The sequence below is a fragment of the Culex pipiens genome, chromosome 3 (genome assembly GCF_016801865.2).
Source record: "Culex pipiens pallens isolate TS chromosome 3, TS_CPP_V2, whole genome shotgun sequence".
NCBI lineage: Eukaryota > Metazoa > Arthropoda > Insecta > Diptera > Culicidae > Culex > Culex pipiens.
The window spans coordinates 5,228,160-5,242,999 of NC_068939.1; the positions used below are offsets into that span (position 1 = coordinate 5,228,160).

The window sequence follows — 14,840 nt, forward strand, 5'->3', positions numbered from 1 at the left end:
GGAAGGCATCATTCCAGATCGGCCATTTGGCGGCTCTGTTTGTTTTATAAAAATGTTCAAATCTTGATTCAGAATGTATCAATCATAAATTGGTTTTCTTTGTATTGTAAGTAAAAGCATTATACATATCGTGATTATTTTCTCATTTCAATTTACTATTACTGGACCCTGAATTAAGAACCATCATTGACAGTCATTGCCCCAAAAGTGAAGGACACCTTCTACGACCTTAAAACTTATCAAAACTTAATTATGCAAACTTTTAATTCAACTAAATATATCACCATAGAATAGGGTCCAAATGCCCTATGTAAATTTTTATGTACAACGATTAAAAATACGCTTAAAACTGTTATTATGCACCATTGGAAAATGCATAAAGTTTCAGATCTTTCGATACTTAATCCTCTACTGCCCAAAACTTTTTTCGAAAATTTTAATTTTTCCCGTGTTGAAGAGGTCATTTTGAGCAACTTTTGTTCTACGAAAAACTTTACTTCTCTTGTTTTGTGTTTTTCTTGTTTTATTTTTAGTATTTAAAATTGCATTTATCTTCTTAAGTTTATATTTGTTTTTGGTAGTACTTTTCCGGGACCCGCGGTGTAGAGGTTAGCGTGGTTGCCTCTCACCCAGACGACCTGGGTTCGATCCCAGAAGGTCCTGGTGACATTTTTCGAGACGAGATTTGTCTGATCACGCCAAGGCAATGCTGTAGAGCGAATAATTTTATTTTTTGGCCTATTCTACCACCTCTATCATTACATTTTGCCTATCTATTTTTTTCAAGTTTTTACAGTCACTTTTTCATTTTTTTTTTTGCTTTTAGGAGCGGCCGTGGCTGACTGGTTACGGTGTTCGCTTTCTAAGCGAATGGTCCTGGGTTCGATTCCCATCTGCTCCCAACGAGAAAGTATAGGAAATATTAATCTTGAAACACTGAACATGAACGAAAAATCAAAGTCGCCCGAGTCGGGGTTCGATCCCCCGTCCTTTGGATTGGTAAGCAAAAATGCTAACCACTAAGCCGTGATGCTTGGTGAGCGACGCCTGGAATTAGGAATACTGTTACTATCAAACTACACGCAAAACGGACATTAGGTATAAATTCCTAATTTTTAGGTATAATCGAACCTGACTGCAATAAGGTATTTTATTACTAATCGGCTATTAGTAATAAAATTAGTAATAGCGTTTTAGTACGAGAATTCCTATATTTTAGGTATAATTGTAGAACCAAAATACCTTAATTTTAGGTATTTTTTGGAAAAGTGAGGGAACCAGAATTACTAATATTTAGGTATAATCCAAGATGGCGGACCATTATTATTCCTAATGTTTAGGTATAAATACCTAAATTTGAGGTATTTTCAGAAAAAATGAGGGATCCAAAATTACTAATATTTAGGTATAATCCAAGACGGCGGACCATGATTATTCCTTATTTCTAGGTATAAATACCTAAATTTGAGGTATTTTCTGAAAAAGTGAGGGATCCAAAATTACTGATATTCAGGTATAATCCAAGATGGCGGACCATGATTATTCCTAACTTTTAGGAATGAATACCTAAATTTGAGGTATTTTCAGAAAAAGTGAGGGATCCAAAATTACTAATATTTAGGTATAATCCAAGATGGCGGACCATGATTATTCCTTATTTCTAGGTATAAATACTTAAATTTGAGGTATTTTCAGAAAAAGTGAGGGATCCAAAATTACTGATATTCAGGTATAATCAAAGATGGCGGACCATGATTATTCCTAATTTTTAGGTACAAAAACCTAAATTTGAGGTATGTTCTGGAAAAGTGAGGGATCCAAAATTACTGATAATCAGGTAAATCAAAGATGGCGGACCATGATTATTCCTTATTTCTAGGCATAAATTCCTAAATTTGAGGTATTTTCTAGTAAAGTGAGGGATCAAAAATTACTTATACTTAAGAATAATCAAAGATCCAATTAGGTATTGTCCAAGAGATATGCAGGCAGAAGAAAACAATGGTTTATATGATATTAATATTTTTATTTACATCAAACACAACTATTTCATAAATGTTCTCACCTAAAAATAAATATTAAAATTTAAATTATTTCAAATTTTTTTAATGTATCTATATTTTCAATATTAAATATATCTTTTTTTACATTTTGTTTTTTTCCATGTTGTAATATTTTAATATTTTAATTTTTTAATATTTAAATATTTAAATATTTATATATCTAAATATTTAAATGTTTAAATATCTAAATATTTAAATATTTAAATATTTAAATATTTAAATATTTAAATATTTAAATATCTAAATATTTTAATATTTAAATATTTTAATATTTTAATACTTTAATATTTTAATATTTTAATACTTTAATATTTTAATATTTTAATATTTTAATATTTTAATATTTTAATATTTTAATATTTTAATATTTTAATATTTTAATATTTTAATATTTTAATATTTTAATATTTTAATATTTTGATATTTTAATATTTTAATATTTTAATATTTTAATATTTTAATATTTTAATATTTTAATATTTTAATATTTTAATATTTTAATATTTTAACATTTTAATATTTTACTATTTTAATATTTTAATATTTAATATTTTTATATTTAATATTTTAATATTTTAACATTTTAATATTTTAATATTTCAATATTTGAATATTTTAATATTTTTTTTCAATTCGGTTTTATTTGTGAATAATCAAGTTACAATGAGTTCATTTAGGTACACTACAGAGTTTTGGTGTTCCTTTCAGCTGTGTTTTACATCGTAATTCAATCGAAAAATTATTACTTATAACTATGGAATAGAACATTTTAATATTTTAGTATTTTAAAATTTTAATATTTTAATATTTTGATATTTCAATATTTTAATTTTTAAATTAGGTATTTTCCAAGAGCTATGCAGGCAGAAGACCGAGCCACGTAGGCCAGTGGTAACGCTTCCGCCTCGTAAGCGGTAGATCGGGGTTCAAATCCCGTCTCGGACCAACACAACTGGTGATCTTTTCCCTTCTGGAATCGATTGCTTAGTAAAGGGAAGGTAGTGTATCGTCACAAACTGGATCTTATCACGACACCTTAGGGAGGCGACCTATGGAATGTTAACATTAACCCTAACATGTTAACATTAAGTTGAGAATGAAACTGCCACTGAATCCGCTTTGTAAATGCCGGCCCCGATACTCTTCAAGGGTGTTCCCCTCGGGAACTGGGAAAGATTTACTTTTTTTATGCAGGCAGAAGAAAAAAAAAATGATATTAATATTTTTATTAACATAAAACACAACTTTCTTTCTTCCCTTCCTCTCAATTCAACTTTTTCTCTTTCTCTCCTACCCTCTCTCCCTTTCTTTCTCTCCCATATTTTCTCACCTCTCTCTTTACCACTTTCTCTCTACCTCTCCTACTCTCCCTTCCTCTCCTACTATCTCTCTCCCTCTCCTACTATCTCTCCCTCTCCTACTCTCTCTCCAACTTTATCTCTTATCTCTCTCTTTCTTCATCTTTGCCCCTCTCACTCCTACTTTCTCTCTCTCTTACTTTCTATCTCTCTCTTCCTCTACCCTCACCCTATCTCTCTCCCACATTTTCTTTCGCTCTTCCCCTCCAGCCTTCTCTCACAAACTCCCCCTTTCTCTCCCTTTCTACTTTCTCCTTGACTTTCTCTCTCCCTTTCCCATTTTCGCTCTCTTTCACTCCCTCTTCTCTCCCACTTTTTCTCTCCCTCTCCTCTTCTCTCTCCCACTTTCTCTTTCTTTCTCTCTTTCTCTACCCCCACCCTCTCACTTTCAGTCTCTCATACACACACGAGCACACACACACACACACACACACACACACACACACACACACACACACACACACACACACACACACACACACACACACACACACACACACACACACACACACACTTTCACAAACGCATACATACACACACCCGCAACGTCCAACCAAATCACAAAAAGATATAAAATTGGTTCGTCAAACTCAAACTCGATACAATTTTTCATTCACACAATCGCCACGGTCGCACAATCCCCACGGTTGGGGTCCGTTTATACTTACCCTTTTCAGCTCTTCCGCAAATATCCGTCCCGAGATCCGTCCTCCAGAGCACGAGAGGGAAGAGGCGGCTTTTTTAATTCAACCGGGAGTAGAAGATTCCGTCCTCCTCCTCCTCCTCTTCCACAAGCACGCGAGCCACACTTCCTCTAATAAGGATGCTCCGGGTTCCGTTCTCCGTGCAGAACCGGAGAACCACTTTTCTTCCTGCACAAAACTTACCTTGCCAAAGTTCCTAAGTTTTCAGCAGCACTGCGGAAAACCAACTCACAGCCACGAAATTATTTTGTTTTGACTTGTCAAAACGTGAATCGCAATTTTAGAACTAAAAAAAATACTAAAATTTAGGAATTTTTAAGAAGTACTTCAGTGTTCTAAAAAAATCCTAAATTTTAGGAAGAAAAAAATACTAATTTTTAGGTATAATTTGACAAGCTAGAACATAAGTTCAAAAAATACTAAAAATTAGGAATTTATACCTAATGTCCGTTTTGCGTGTAGTCCTGGTTTGCTCACGAATAGTTGATTACTGAGCGCTCCAAACAAGATGCATCGATCTCAAGATGAACACCAAATGGGCCAAACGATCGAGCCCCAAACATTTCTGCTAGAAACCAGCTCTGTTGGAACTCTGCTAGAATCCTACCAGAACGCCGTGACTGGGGCCAAGTCTCGAGTGTGAATGAAAATTACCCAAAAGTGCGTTGTGTTGGATAAACGTGCAAGCCCGACCTAAATGTAAACGTCATTGTCAACCTTCAACCTTCAAGAAAGACGCCAAAACAACTCCAATTCACGATTGGAACCGGTCCCGGAACAAAACTCCTGCCAGGATGTCGGAAGGTTAGATAAATTGGAATATTTACTGGATGGTTTTGAACAACACTTTTTTTTTTGCCTTTCCAATCAGCGGGTCCAAGTTCTGCTCAACAGCCGCCCAAAAAGAAGCAGAAAAAATTAACGGAACGCCAAAGGTTGAAGGAGGAGGAAAAGAGGCTGAGATGGGTGGAACCGAAAGATTTCGACATGTCAACGGTTCAAAAACGGGACCCAAGACCGACAAGAGAGGCCGCCAAGGTCAATTTCGATGGATACCTGAGGAGCAAAAAATACCTCCGCGGCGATGTGCGTGCGATCGCCGAGGATCCTACGCTTTACTGCTTGGTGTCCGTGAAGGAAGACGTGTGTCCGATTCCGGTGCGGCTTGGTCCGTTGGGTTACCCCAGGCAGTGGTTCTTGCACAATGACCACTTCGACCCGTTGAAGGCAAACATTATGAATCGGAACGCACAGGCACTGCTGTTGAGTGGCCCGAACGGACCGCGGGTGCAGGCAGTGATTAAAGCAGACGGTTATGCCCTGGTGCTGGCCAAGGATGAGTTCACGGCGGAATTTGTGCGCGGTTTGATTCCTCTGCTGGCCAACGACGGCATGGCGGTGAAGGAGGTAACGGAGCCGGAGATCAATGAATTCAACGCAACCCGGAACGAACGGGTCGATCCGAACATCCTGATCAAGTTTCGCAACCATGGATGGCAAAGAAGAAGGGGAGGTCCCGGAAAACGTGGAGGACGGGGCGGACAGGCACAGGGACAACAGCGGGGACAAGGACAGCGTCGAAATGATAGACGGTACCAAACGAATGGGCCACAGCAGATACAGGAACAACAGTCGTACGGGGAAGACTTTGATCCCGAATTCAACGAGGATTATTGTTTTTGAATATCCTTTCAATATATATTAAATAAAAAGGAGTGTAGAAAGTGCGAAATAGTTTGTTTTGTTTTTGTGTAGTAGTAAATTCTTAAGTACATATTTTTGAATTTCTAATTTTTTTGATATTTTTAGCTTTGAAAAACTGACTTCGGATAATCGAATCACAATTTTTTTTTCAATTTTCTTGTTTTCAAATTCGAGTTCTGCAACCCCATTTTAGTCAAATTTGATGAATTGATTGCCTAATAAATAAATTAAATAACAACTGGAACGGATCGACGTAACACCTTTTAATGTGCCCCTCTTAAACCTTGCGGTTTCGCCAACGGATCCACAGGCGTGTATCGTTCTTTTTGTGACAAGACTCTGCCTCCCGGGTCTCCTAAGTGTGAAGGTATGCCACAGGGAGAGGGCACCGAATACCTATATTTACACTTAGAATTTTTTGCGTCCGCCTCGGGATTCGAACTGGCAACCTCTGGATTGTGAGTCCAGTGCGCGGTCCGATTGATCCACACAGGCAGACAACTTGTTGCATTTTAAATGCATTTTTTTTTAATATTTCATCATCGCCATTCTTGGATTACAAAATTTTAAATCACTTTAGCATAGTTTAAAAGTCAAACTTTAGCTCGACAATCAAAAATGAGATAAAGAAGAAAAAAAATGTGATTCGATTATCCGAAGTGAACTTTTTCGACATTTTCCAACATTCGGATAATCTAGTCTGGAGTAGGAGCAGGGGGGGCAGAATGGACCAGGGGGGCAGAATGGGCCACCCTTGGTTTTGGGCTTTAGAATGGATTTAGACCAATTGTAAGGCAAGGGTCTTATAAAGGACGTCAAATAACTTCACCATACCGAAAACGACGTTTGAATTCATTGTATTTTTCGAATTATGAGCAAAAATGTAAATTTATTAGAAAAACCAGGCAAATGTTGTTTATTTCGAGGTTTTTAAATAAGCTTTCTAAAAAGTTGGATTGTTTGAAAAAGTTTGCTCAATGCTTATAACGATACTAGATGTTACTACCAAGGTATACAATCAACAACGGAACCTTAAAATCATTTAGAGGCTTGGTGGTGGAAGTGTTAAATTAAAATCCATTTGGGGGCAGAATGGACTACCCTTTTCCTGCCTTATAAAAACAATCAAAATTTATGAAATTTTGTTTAGGCTGGTACAAATATTTTTAAAAGTTTTTGTCACCCCCCCCTTCGAAATTGGCCCGAAAAATCAGGGGGCAAAAAAAATATTTTTACAATAAACTTCAAAATTTTAATGAAAATTCAAGTGCAACCAGCTGAAATCAAATTAAAATACATTCTTCTGCGTTTTAAATCATTTTTAGCATGTTTGGGTTTATTAAAAAATCTTAAGATTTTTTGAAAATTTTCGATGCAAAATCTTTTTTTTCGATACAATTTTTGTTTTTGTCAGATCTTAGATTTTTTGAAAACTAATGATTGCAAAACAACTGAACAAGTGTAAAATGCATTTTAAAACACATTTTTCATTTAAATGTGTAGACTATGGCTTGTTATTTAAATTTTTATATTTTTTTTATTTTTTTGCCCCCCCCCCCCCCTTGACCTCGGCCAGGGCTGAGGGACAAAAACTTTTTTAAATATTTGCATCGGCCTTAGTCTGATGTGTACTTTAAGAAAAACACATAAAATCTGGAACTTTGTTCGGAAACTCATCAAAAACAACACCAAGTCTGTTTGTCCCATCGTTGAACTTCTACGCATAATTGTCCCACCAAGTATTTTCTTACACGGAATCATTAGTTTTACTTAGCATTATGTCTTGTTTACCTGTTGTATAGCAAGAGAATCACAAATAAGGGCGATAAACTGTTAACTGGGGCAATTAGGGACACATAGGGCGAATAGGAACCCACGGGACAATTATGCGTAGAAACACAGAAATCGGTCGAAAAATTTCAAACGCGTTTTTCTCAGTTGCACTTTTTTGAACATGGGACAATTATGCGTAGAACGGCAGTATAGAGTTATCTAAGCCCGCTCTAACGCACACTAGCACGCCATTTGTTTTGCTGGCTGGTACAAAATTTAACCTCAATCTTTTTCGTGTACGTACACGCAATACATGCGCACGTAGATAACTCTATCGAGAAATTAAAAGTGAGAGTGTGTGCAACATGGAGTTAAACTTTCTGTGAAGTTGCTGTGAAGATTACCATAGCACTTTGAAAAGTTTAACTCCATGTTGCACGCACACACTCTCACTTTTAATTTCTCGATAGGGACGCACGGAAAACCGGCATTAGTCTTTAAAGACTTATTTTTAGCCTTTTTTGAAGTTCGGTCAGTATTGTCAGAAAAAGGCCTAAAAATTAGTCTTTTTTTGGGCCTAAATTTTAGGCTTTTTTTAGAACTTAGTGCAAAACTTAGAAAAAGACTAAATTTAAGGCTTTTCTGTACTACAAACTTTGGTTCACGATTTGACATGTCAAATCAGAAAAAGTTGAAGTTGCCGGTGGTGGTTGCTGTTCGTCGGACAGGGGCAGGATTTTGGCCAGTTTGCAGGTAAGTTTGTGTTTTTCCTGCCGGAAGGTTCGGCCGGAGTGAGACGGCGGACGAACGAAATGTCTGCTGTTTACCGGGTTCCCAAATTCTGGTTCTCGGTACGGTGGAGGAAGACGGGAAGGCGTGTTTTTTTTTGCGGATGCAGGAGGGAAGCAACTTTTTTTTGTGGACGGCGTGGACGTGTGGACAGAAAATGGACGTGTGGACAGAAAATGGACGTGTGGACAGAAAATCGCGGAATGAATCCGCCGGGGATTTAGATCCAAAGTGGAAGCGAAAAAGGGCAACGAAGCGGGAGTGGACAACCGACGGTGGCGGTGAAAATTATGGTGGTGGTGGTTGTGTTTATGTTAGTGAATAAGTGGTGTGTGTGTGTGTGTGTGTGTGTGTGTGTGTGTGTGTGTGTGTGTGTGTGTGTGTGTGTGTGTGTGTGTGTGTGTGTGTGTGTGTGTGTGTGTGTGTGTGTTTATGAGCGAAAATTATGGAGGTTGTGGTTGTGTTTGTGTTAGTGAATAAGTGGTGTGTGTGTGTGTGTGTGTGTGTGTGTGTGTGTGTGTGTGTGTGTTCAAAAATTTAAAAATCCAAAAATTTAAAAATTTAAAAATTAAAAATTTAAGAAATTCAAAAATTCGAAAATTCTAAAATTCAAAAATTCTAAAATTCAAAAATTCAAAAATTCAAAAATTTAAAAATTCAAAAATTCAAAAATTTAAAAAATCAAAAATTCAAAAATTCAAAAATTCAAAAATTCAAAAATTCTAAAATTCTAAAATTCTAAAATTCTAAAATTCTAAAATTCTAAAATTCTAAAATTCTAAAATTCTAAAATTCTAAAATTCTAAAATTCTAAAATTCTAAAATTCTAAAATTCTAAAATTGGGTACTAAAGCCCTATGTAATTTTTTATGTACAACGGTAAAAAACACGATTAAAAACCATTCCTGATCACTTTTTTTCATTTTAACGCAAAAATTTATTTTTGTCAAGACAACATTTTTTCGATGGATCAACTATGGTCCCCTTGGAAAGAGCTGTCAAGTAGGAGCTTTTCTGTCAAGAAGGACCGCGGGGTTAATTTTTCAAAATTGATTCAAAAATCAATTTTTAACTCTTTGTGGTCGTGCAATGGGTCATTGTACTCAGAAAAATAAGCTTTATCGCTGTAAACAATAATATCAGCAATCTAAGCTTCATTTTAGGACCCAATTCTAAAATTCTAAAATTCTAAAATTCTAAAATTCTAAAATTCTAAAATTCTAAAATTCTAAAATTCTAAAATTCTAAAATTCTAAAATTCTAAAATTCTAAAATTCTAAAATTCTAAAATTCTAAAATTCTAAAATTCTAAAATTCTAAAATTCTAAAATTCTAAAATTCTAAAATTCTAAAATTCTAAAATTCTAAAATTCTAAAATTCTAAAATTCTAAAATTCTAAAATTCTAAAATTCTAAAATTCTAGAATTCTAAAATTCTAAAATTCTAAAATTCTAAAATTTTAAAATTTCAAAATTCTAAAATTCTAAAATTTTAAAATTCTTAAATTCTAAAATTCTAAAATTCTAAAATTTTAAAATTTCAAAATTCTAAAATTCTAAAATTTTAAAATTCTTAAATTCTAAAATTATAAAATTCTAAAATTCCAAAATTCTAAAATTCTAAAATTTAAAAACTCAAAAATTCTAAAATTTAAAAATTTAAAAATTCAAAAATTCAAAAATTCAAAAATTCTAAAATTCTAAAATTCTAAAATTCTAAAATTCAAAAATTCAAAAATTCAAAAATTCAAAAATTCAAAAATTCAAAAATTCAAAAATTCAAAAATTCAAAAATTTAAAAATTTAAAAATTCAAAAATTAAAAAATTCAAAAATTCAAAAATGCAAAAATAGAAAAATTCAGAAATTTAAAAATTTAAAAATTCCAAAATTCTAAAATTACAAAATTCCAAAATTCCAAAATTCTTAAATTCTTAAATTCTTAAATTCTTAAATTCTTAAATTCTTAAATTCTTAAATTCTTAAATTCTTAAATTCTTAAATTCTTAAATTCTTAAATTCTTAAATTCTTAAATTCTTAAATTCTTAAATTCTTAAATTCTTAAATTCTTAAATTCTTAAATTCTTAAATTCTTAAATTCTTAAATTCTTAAATTCTTAAATTCTTAAATTCTTAAATTCTTAAATTCTTAACTTCTTAAATTCTTAAATTCTTAAATTCTTAAATTCTTAAATTCTTAAATTCTTAAATTCTTAAATTCTTAAATTCTTAAATTCTTAAATTCTTAAATTCTTAAATTCTTAAATTCTTAAATTCTTAAATTCTTAAATTCTTAAATTCTTAAATTCTTAAATTCTTAAATTCTTAAATTCTTAAATTCTTAAATTCTTAAATTCTTAAATTCTTAAATTCTTAAATTCTTAAATTCTTAAATTCTTAAATTCTTAAATTCTTAAATTCTTAAATTCTTAAATTCTTAAATTCTTAAATTCTTAAATTCTTAAATTCTTAAATTCTTAAATTCTTAAATTCTTAAATTCTTAAATTCTTAAATTCTTAAATTCTTAAATTCTTAAATTCTTAAATTCTTAAATTCTTAAATTCTTAAATTCTTAAATTCTTAAATTCTTAAATTCTTAAATTCTTAAATTCTTAAATTCTTAAATTCATAAATTCTTAAATTCTTAAATTCTTAAATTCTTAAATTCTTAAATTCTTAAATTCTTAAATTCTTAAATTCTTAAATTCTTAAATTCTTAAATTCTTAAATTCTTAAATTCTTAAATTCTTAAATTCTTAAATTCTTAAATTCTTAAATTCTTAAATTCTCAAATTCTAAAAATTTCTTAAAAATCGAACTTGCCTAACTACGCAAATCCAGTTCTGAGATAAACTCTTAAATGAAATCACCCAATTTTTAAATAACTATCAAACTCTCGCAACTCATCTTCAAAATATTGATTTTTTTATTTTCAGGTTAAAGCTGAACACATCCGTGAATCTGTCGTATTCCGAAACTACCGAATTACCGAATAAAAACATTTTTATATATATTTAAATAATAAATAACAATATTTTATTTTCTACTGTTTATTCCTGCTATTTTTATCCCCTAGGCTTTTCAGGCATAAAATAAGTATTCCGTCACCTTGGATTTTGTCCGCTTTGATCGCTCCCATTTCCTGCAAAAGCCTAAAAATTAGTCTTTAAACCTATTAATAAGTCTTTTTAAGCCTAAAAATAAGTCTTAATCAAGTTCCGCCATCTTGGATTTTGTCCGCTTTGACCGCTCCCATTTCCTGCAAAAGCCTAAATATTAGTCTTTTAAACCTATAAATAAGTCTTTTTAAGCCTAAAAATAAGTCTTAATTAAGTTCCGCCATTTTGGATTTTGTCCGCTTTGACCGCTCCCATTTCCTGCAAAAGCCTAAATATTAGTCTTTTAAACCTATAAATAAGTCTTTTTAAGCCTAAAAATAAGTCTTAATCAAGTTCCGCCATCTTGGATTTTGTCCGCTTTGACCGCTCCCATTTCCTGCAAAAGCCTAAAAATTAGTCTTTTAAACCTATAAATAAGTCTTTTTAAGCCTAAAAATAAGTCTTAATCAAGTTCCGCCATCTTGGATTTTGTCCGCTTTGATCGCTCCCATTTCCTGCAAAAGCCTAAAAATTAGTCTTTAAACCTATAAATAAGTCTTTTTAAGCCTAAAAATAAGTCTTAATCAAGTTCCGCCATCTTGGATTTTGTCCGCTTTGACCGCTCCCATTTCCTGCAAAAGCCTAAAAATTAGTCTTTTAAACCTATAAATAAGTCTTTTTAAGCCTAAAAATAAGTCTTAATCAAGTTCCGCCATCTTGGATTTTGTCCGCTTTGACCGCTCCCATTTCCTGCAAAAGCCTAAAAATTAGTCTTTTAAACCTATAAATAAGTCTTTTTAAGCCTAAAAATAAGTCTTAATTAAGTTCCGCCATTTTGGATTTTGTCCGCTTTGACCGCTCCCATTTCCTGCAAAAGCCTAAATATTAGTCTTTTAAACCTTTAAATGAGTCTTTTTAAGCCTAAAAATAAGTCTTAATCATGTTCCGCCATCTTGGATTTTGTCCGCTTTGACCGCTCCCATTTCCTGCAAAAGCCTAAAAATTAGTCTTTTAAACCTATAAATAAGTCTTTTTAAGCCTAAAAATAAGTCTTAATCATGTTCCGCCATCTTGGATTTTGTCCGCTTTGACCGCTCCCATTTCCTGCAAAAGCCTAAAAATTAGTCTTTTAAACCTATAAATAAGTCTTTTTAAGCCTAAAAATAAGTCTTAATCAAGTTCCGCCATCTTAGATTTTGTCCGCTTTGACCGCTCCCATTTCCTGCAAAAGCCTAAATATTAGTCTTTTAAACCTATAAATAAGTCTTTTTAAGCCTAAAAATAAGTCTTAATTAAGTTCCGCCATTTTGGATTTTGTCCGCTTTGACCGCTCCCATTTCCTGCAAAAGCCTAAATATTAGTCTTTTAAACCTTTAAATGAGTCTTTTTAAGCCTAAAAATAAGTCTTAATCATGTTCCGCCATCTTGGATTTTGTCCGCTTTGACCGCTCCCATTTCCTGCAAAAGCCTAAAAATTAGTCTTTTAAACCTATAAATAAGTCTTTTTAAGCCTAAAAATAAGTCTTAATCATGTTCCGCCATCTTGGATTTTGTCCGCTTTGACCGCTCCCATTTCCTGCAAAAGCCTAAAAATTAGTCTTTTAAACCTATAAATAAGTCTTTTTAAGCCTAAAAATAAGTCTTAATCAAGTTCCGCCATCTTGGATTTTGTCCGCTTTGACCGCTCCCATTTCCTGCAAAAGCCTAAATATTAGTCTTTTAAACCTTTAAATGAGTCTTTTTAAGCCTAAAAATAAGTCTTAATCAAGTTCCGCCATCTTGGATTTTGTCCGCTTTGACCGCTCCCATTTCCTGCAAAAGCCTAAAAATTAGTCTTTTAAATCTATAAATAAGTCTTTTTAAGCCTAAAAATAAGTCTTAATTAAGTTCCGCCATTTTGGATTTTGTCCGCTTTGACCGCTCCCATTTCCTGCAAAAGCCTAAAAATTAGTCTTTTAAACCTATAAATAAGTCTTTTTAAGCCTAAAAATAAGTCTTAATCATGTTCCGCCATCTTGGATTTTGTCCGCTTTGACCGCTCCCATTTCCTGCAAAAGCCTAAAAATTAGTCTTTTAAACCTATAAATAAGTCTTTTTAAGCCTAAAAATAAGTCTTAATCAAGTTCCGCCATCTTGGATTTTGTCCGCTTTGACCGCTTCCATTTCCTGCAAAAGCCTAAAAATTAGTCTTTTAAACCTATAAATAAGTCTTTTTAAGCCTAAAAATAAGTCTTAATCAAGTTCCGCCATCTTGGATTTTGTCCGCTTTGACCGCTCCCATTTCCTGCAAAAGCCTAAAAATTAGTCTTTTAAACCTATAAATAAGTCTTTTTAAGCCTAAAAATAAGTCTTAATCAAGTTCCGCCATCTTGGATTTTGTCCGCTTTGACCGCTCCCATTTCCTGCAAAAGCCTAAAAATTAGTCTTTTAAACCTATAAATAAGTCTTTTTAAGCCTAAAAATAAGTCTTAATCAAGTTCCGCCATCTTGGATTTTGTCCGCTTTGACCGCTCCCATTTCCTGCAAAAGCCTAAAAATTAGTCTTTTAAACCTATAAATAAGTCTTTTTAAGCCTAAAAATAAGTCTTAATCAAGTTCCGCCATCTTGGATTTTGTCCGCTTTGACCGCTCCCATTTCCTGCAAAAGCCTAAATATTAGTCTTTTAAACCTTTAAATAAGTCTTTTTAAGCCTAAAAATAAGTCTTAATCAAGTTCCGCCATCTTGGATTTTGTCCGCTTTGACCGCTCCCATTTCCTGCAAAAGCCTAAAAATTAGTCTTTTAAACCTATAAATAAGTCTTTTTAAGCCTAAAAATAAGTCTTAATCAAGTTCCGCCATCTTGGATTTTGTCCGCTTTGACCGCTTCCATTTCCTGCAAAAGCCTAAATATTAGTCTTTTAAACCTTTAAATAAGTCTTTTTAAGCCTAAAAATAAGTCTTAATCAAGTTCCGCCATCTTGGATTTTGTCCGCTTTGACCGCTCCCATTTCCTGCAAAAGCCTAAAAATTAGTCTTTTAAACCTTTAAATAAGTCTTTTTAAGCCTAAAAATAAGTCTTAATCAAGTTCCGCCATCTTAGATTTTGTCCGCTTTGACCGCTCCCATTTCCTGCAAAAGCCTAAATATTAGTCTTTTAAACCTATAAATAAGTCTTTTTAAGCCTAAAAATAAGTCTTAATCAAGTTCCGCCATCTTAGATTTTGTCCGCTTTGACCGCTCCCATTTCCTGCAAAAGCCTAAATATTAGTCTTTTAAACCTATAAATAAGTCTTTTTAAGCCTAAAAATAAGTCTTAATTAAGTTCCGCCATTTTGGATTTTGTCCGCTTTGACCGCTCCCATTTCCTGC

At 32.9% G+C, this 14,840-nt stretch overlaps 1 protein-coding gene and 1 long non-coding RNA gene across 2 annotated transcripts; both read left to right on the forward strand.

Annotated features, from left to right (window-relative positions):
- The first annotated feature begins 4,783 nt into the window (after positions 1-4,783).
- On the forward strand, positions 4,784-5,857 carry LOC120422842 (uncharacterized). Its single transcript, XM_039586386.2, has 2 exons — positions 4,784-4,929; positions 4,997-5,857. The coding sequence occupies exons 1-2, from the start codon at positions 4,920-4,922 to the stop codon at positions 5,806-5,808; spliced, it is 822 nt and encodes a 273-aa protein (XP_039442320.1). The 5' UTR covers positions 4,784-4,919; the 3' UTR covers positions 5,809-5,857.
- Positions 5,858-8,083: 2,226 nt separating this feature from the next.
- Positions 8,084-11,431, forward strand: LOC128093417 (uncharacterized). Its single transcript, XR_008212444.1, has 2 exons — positions 8,084-8,355; positions 11,329-11,431. It is a non-coding gene; the product is annotated as an uncharacterized LOC128093417 (long non-coding RNA).
- The last annotated feature ends 3,409 nt before the right edge of the window (positions 11,432-14,840 follow it).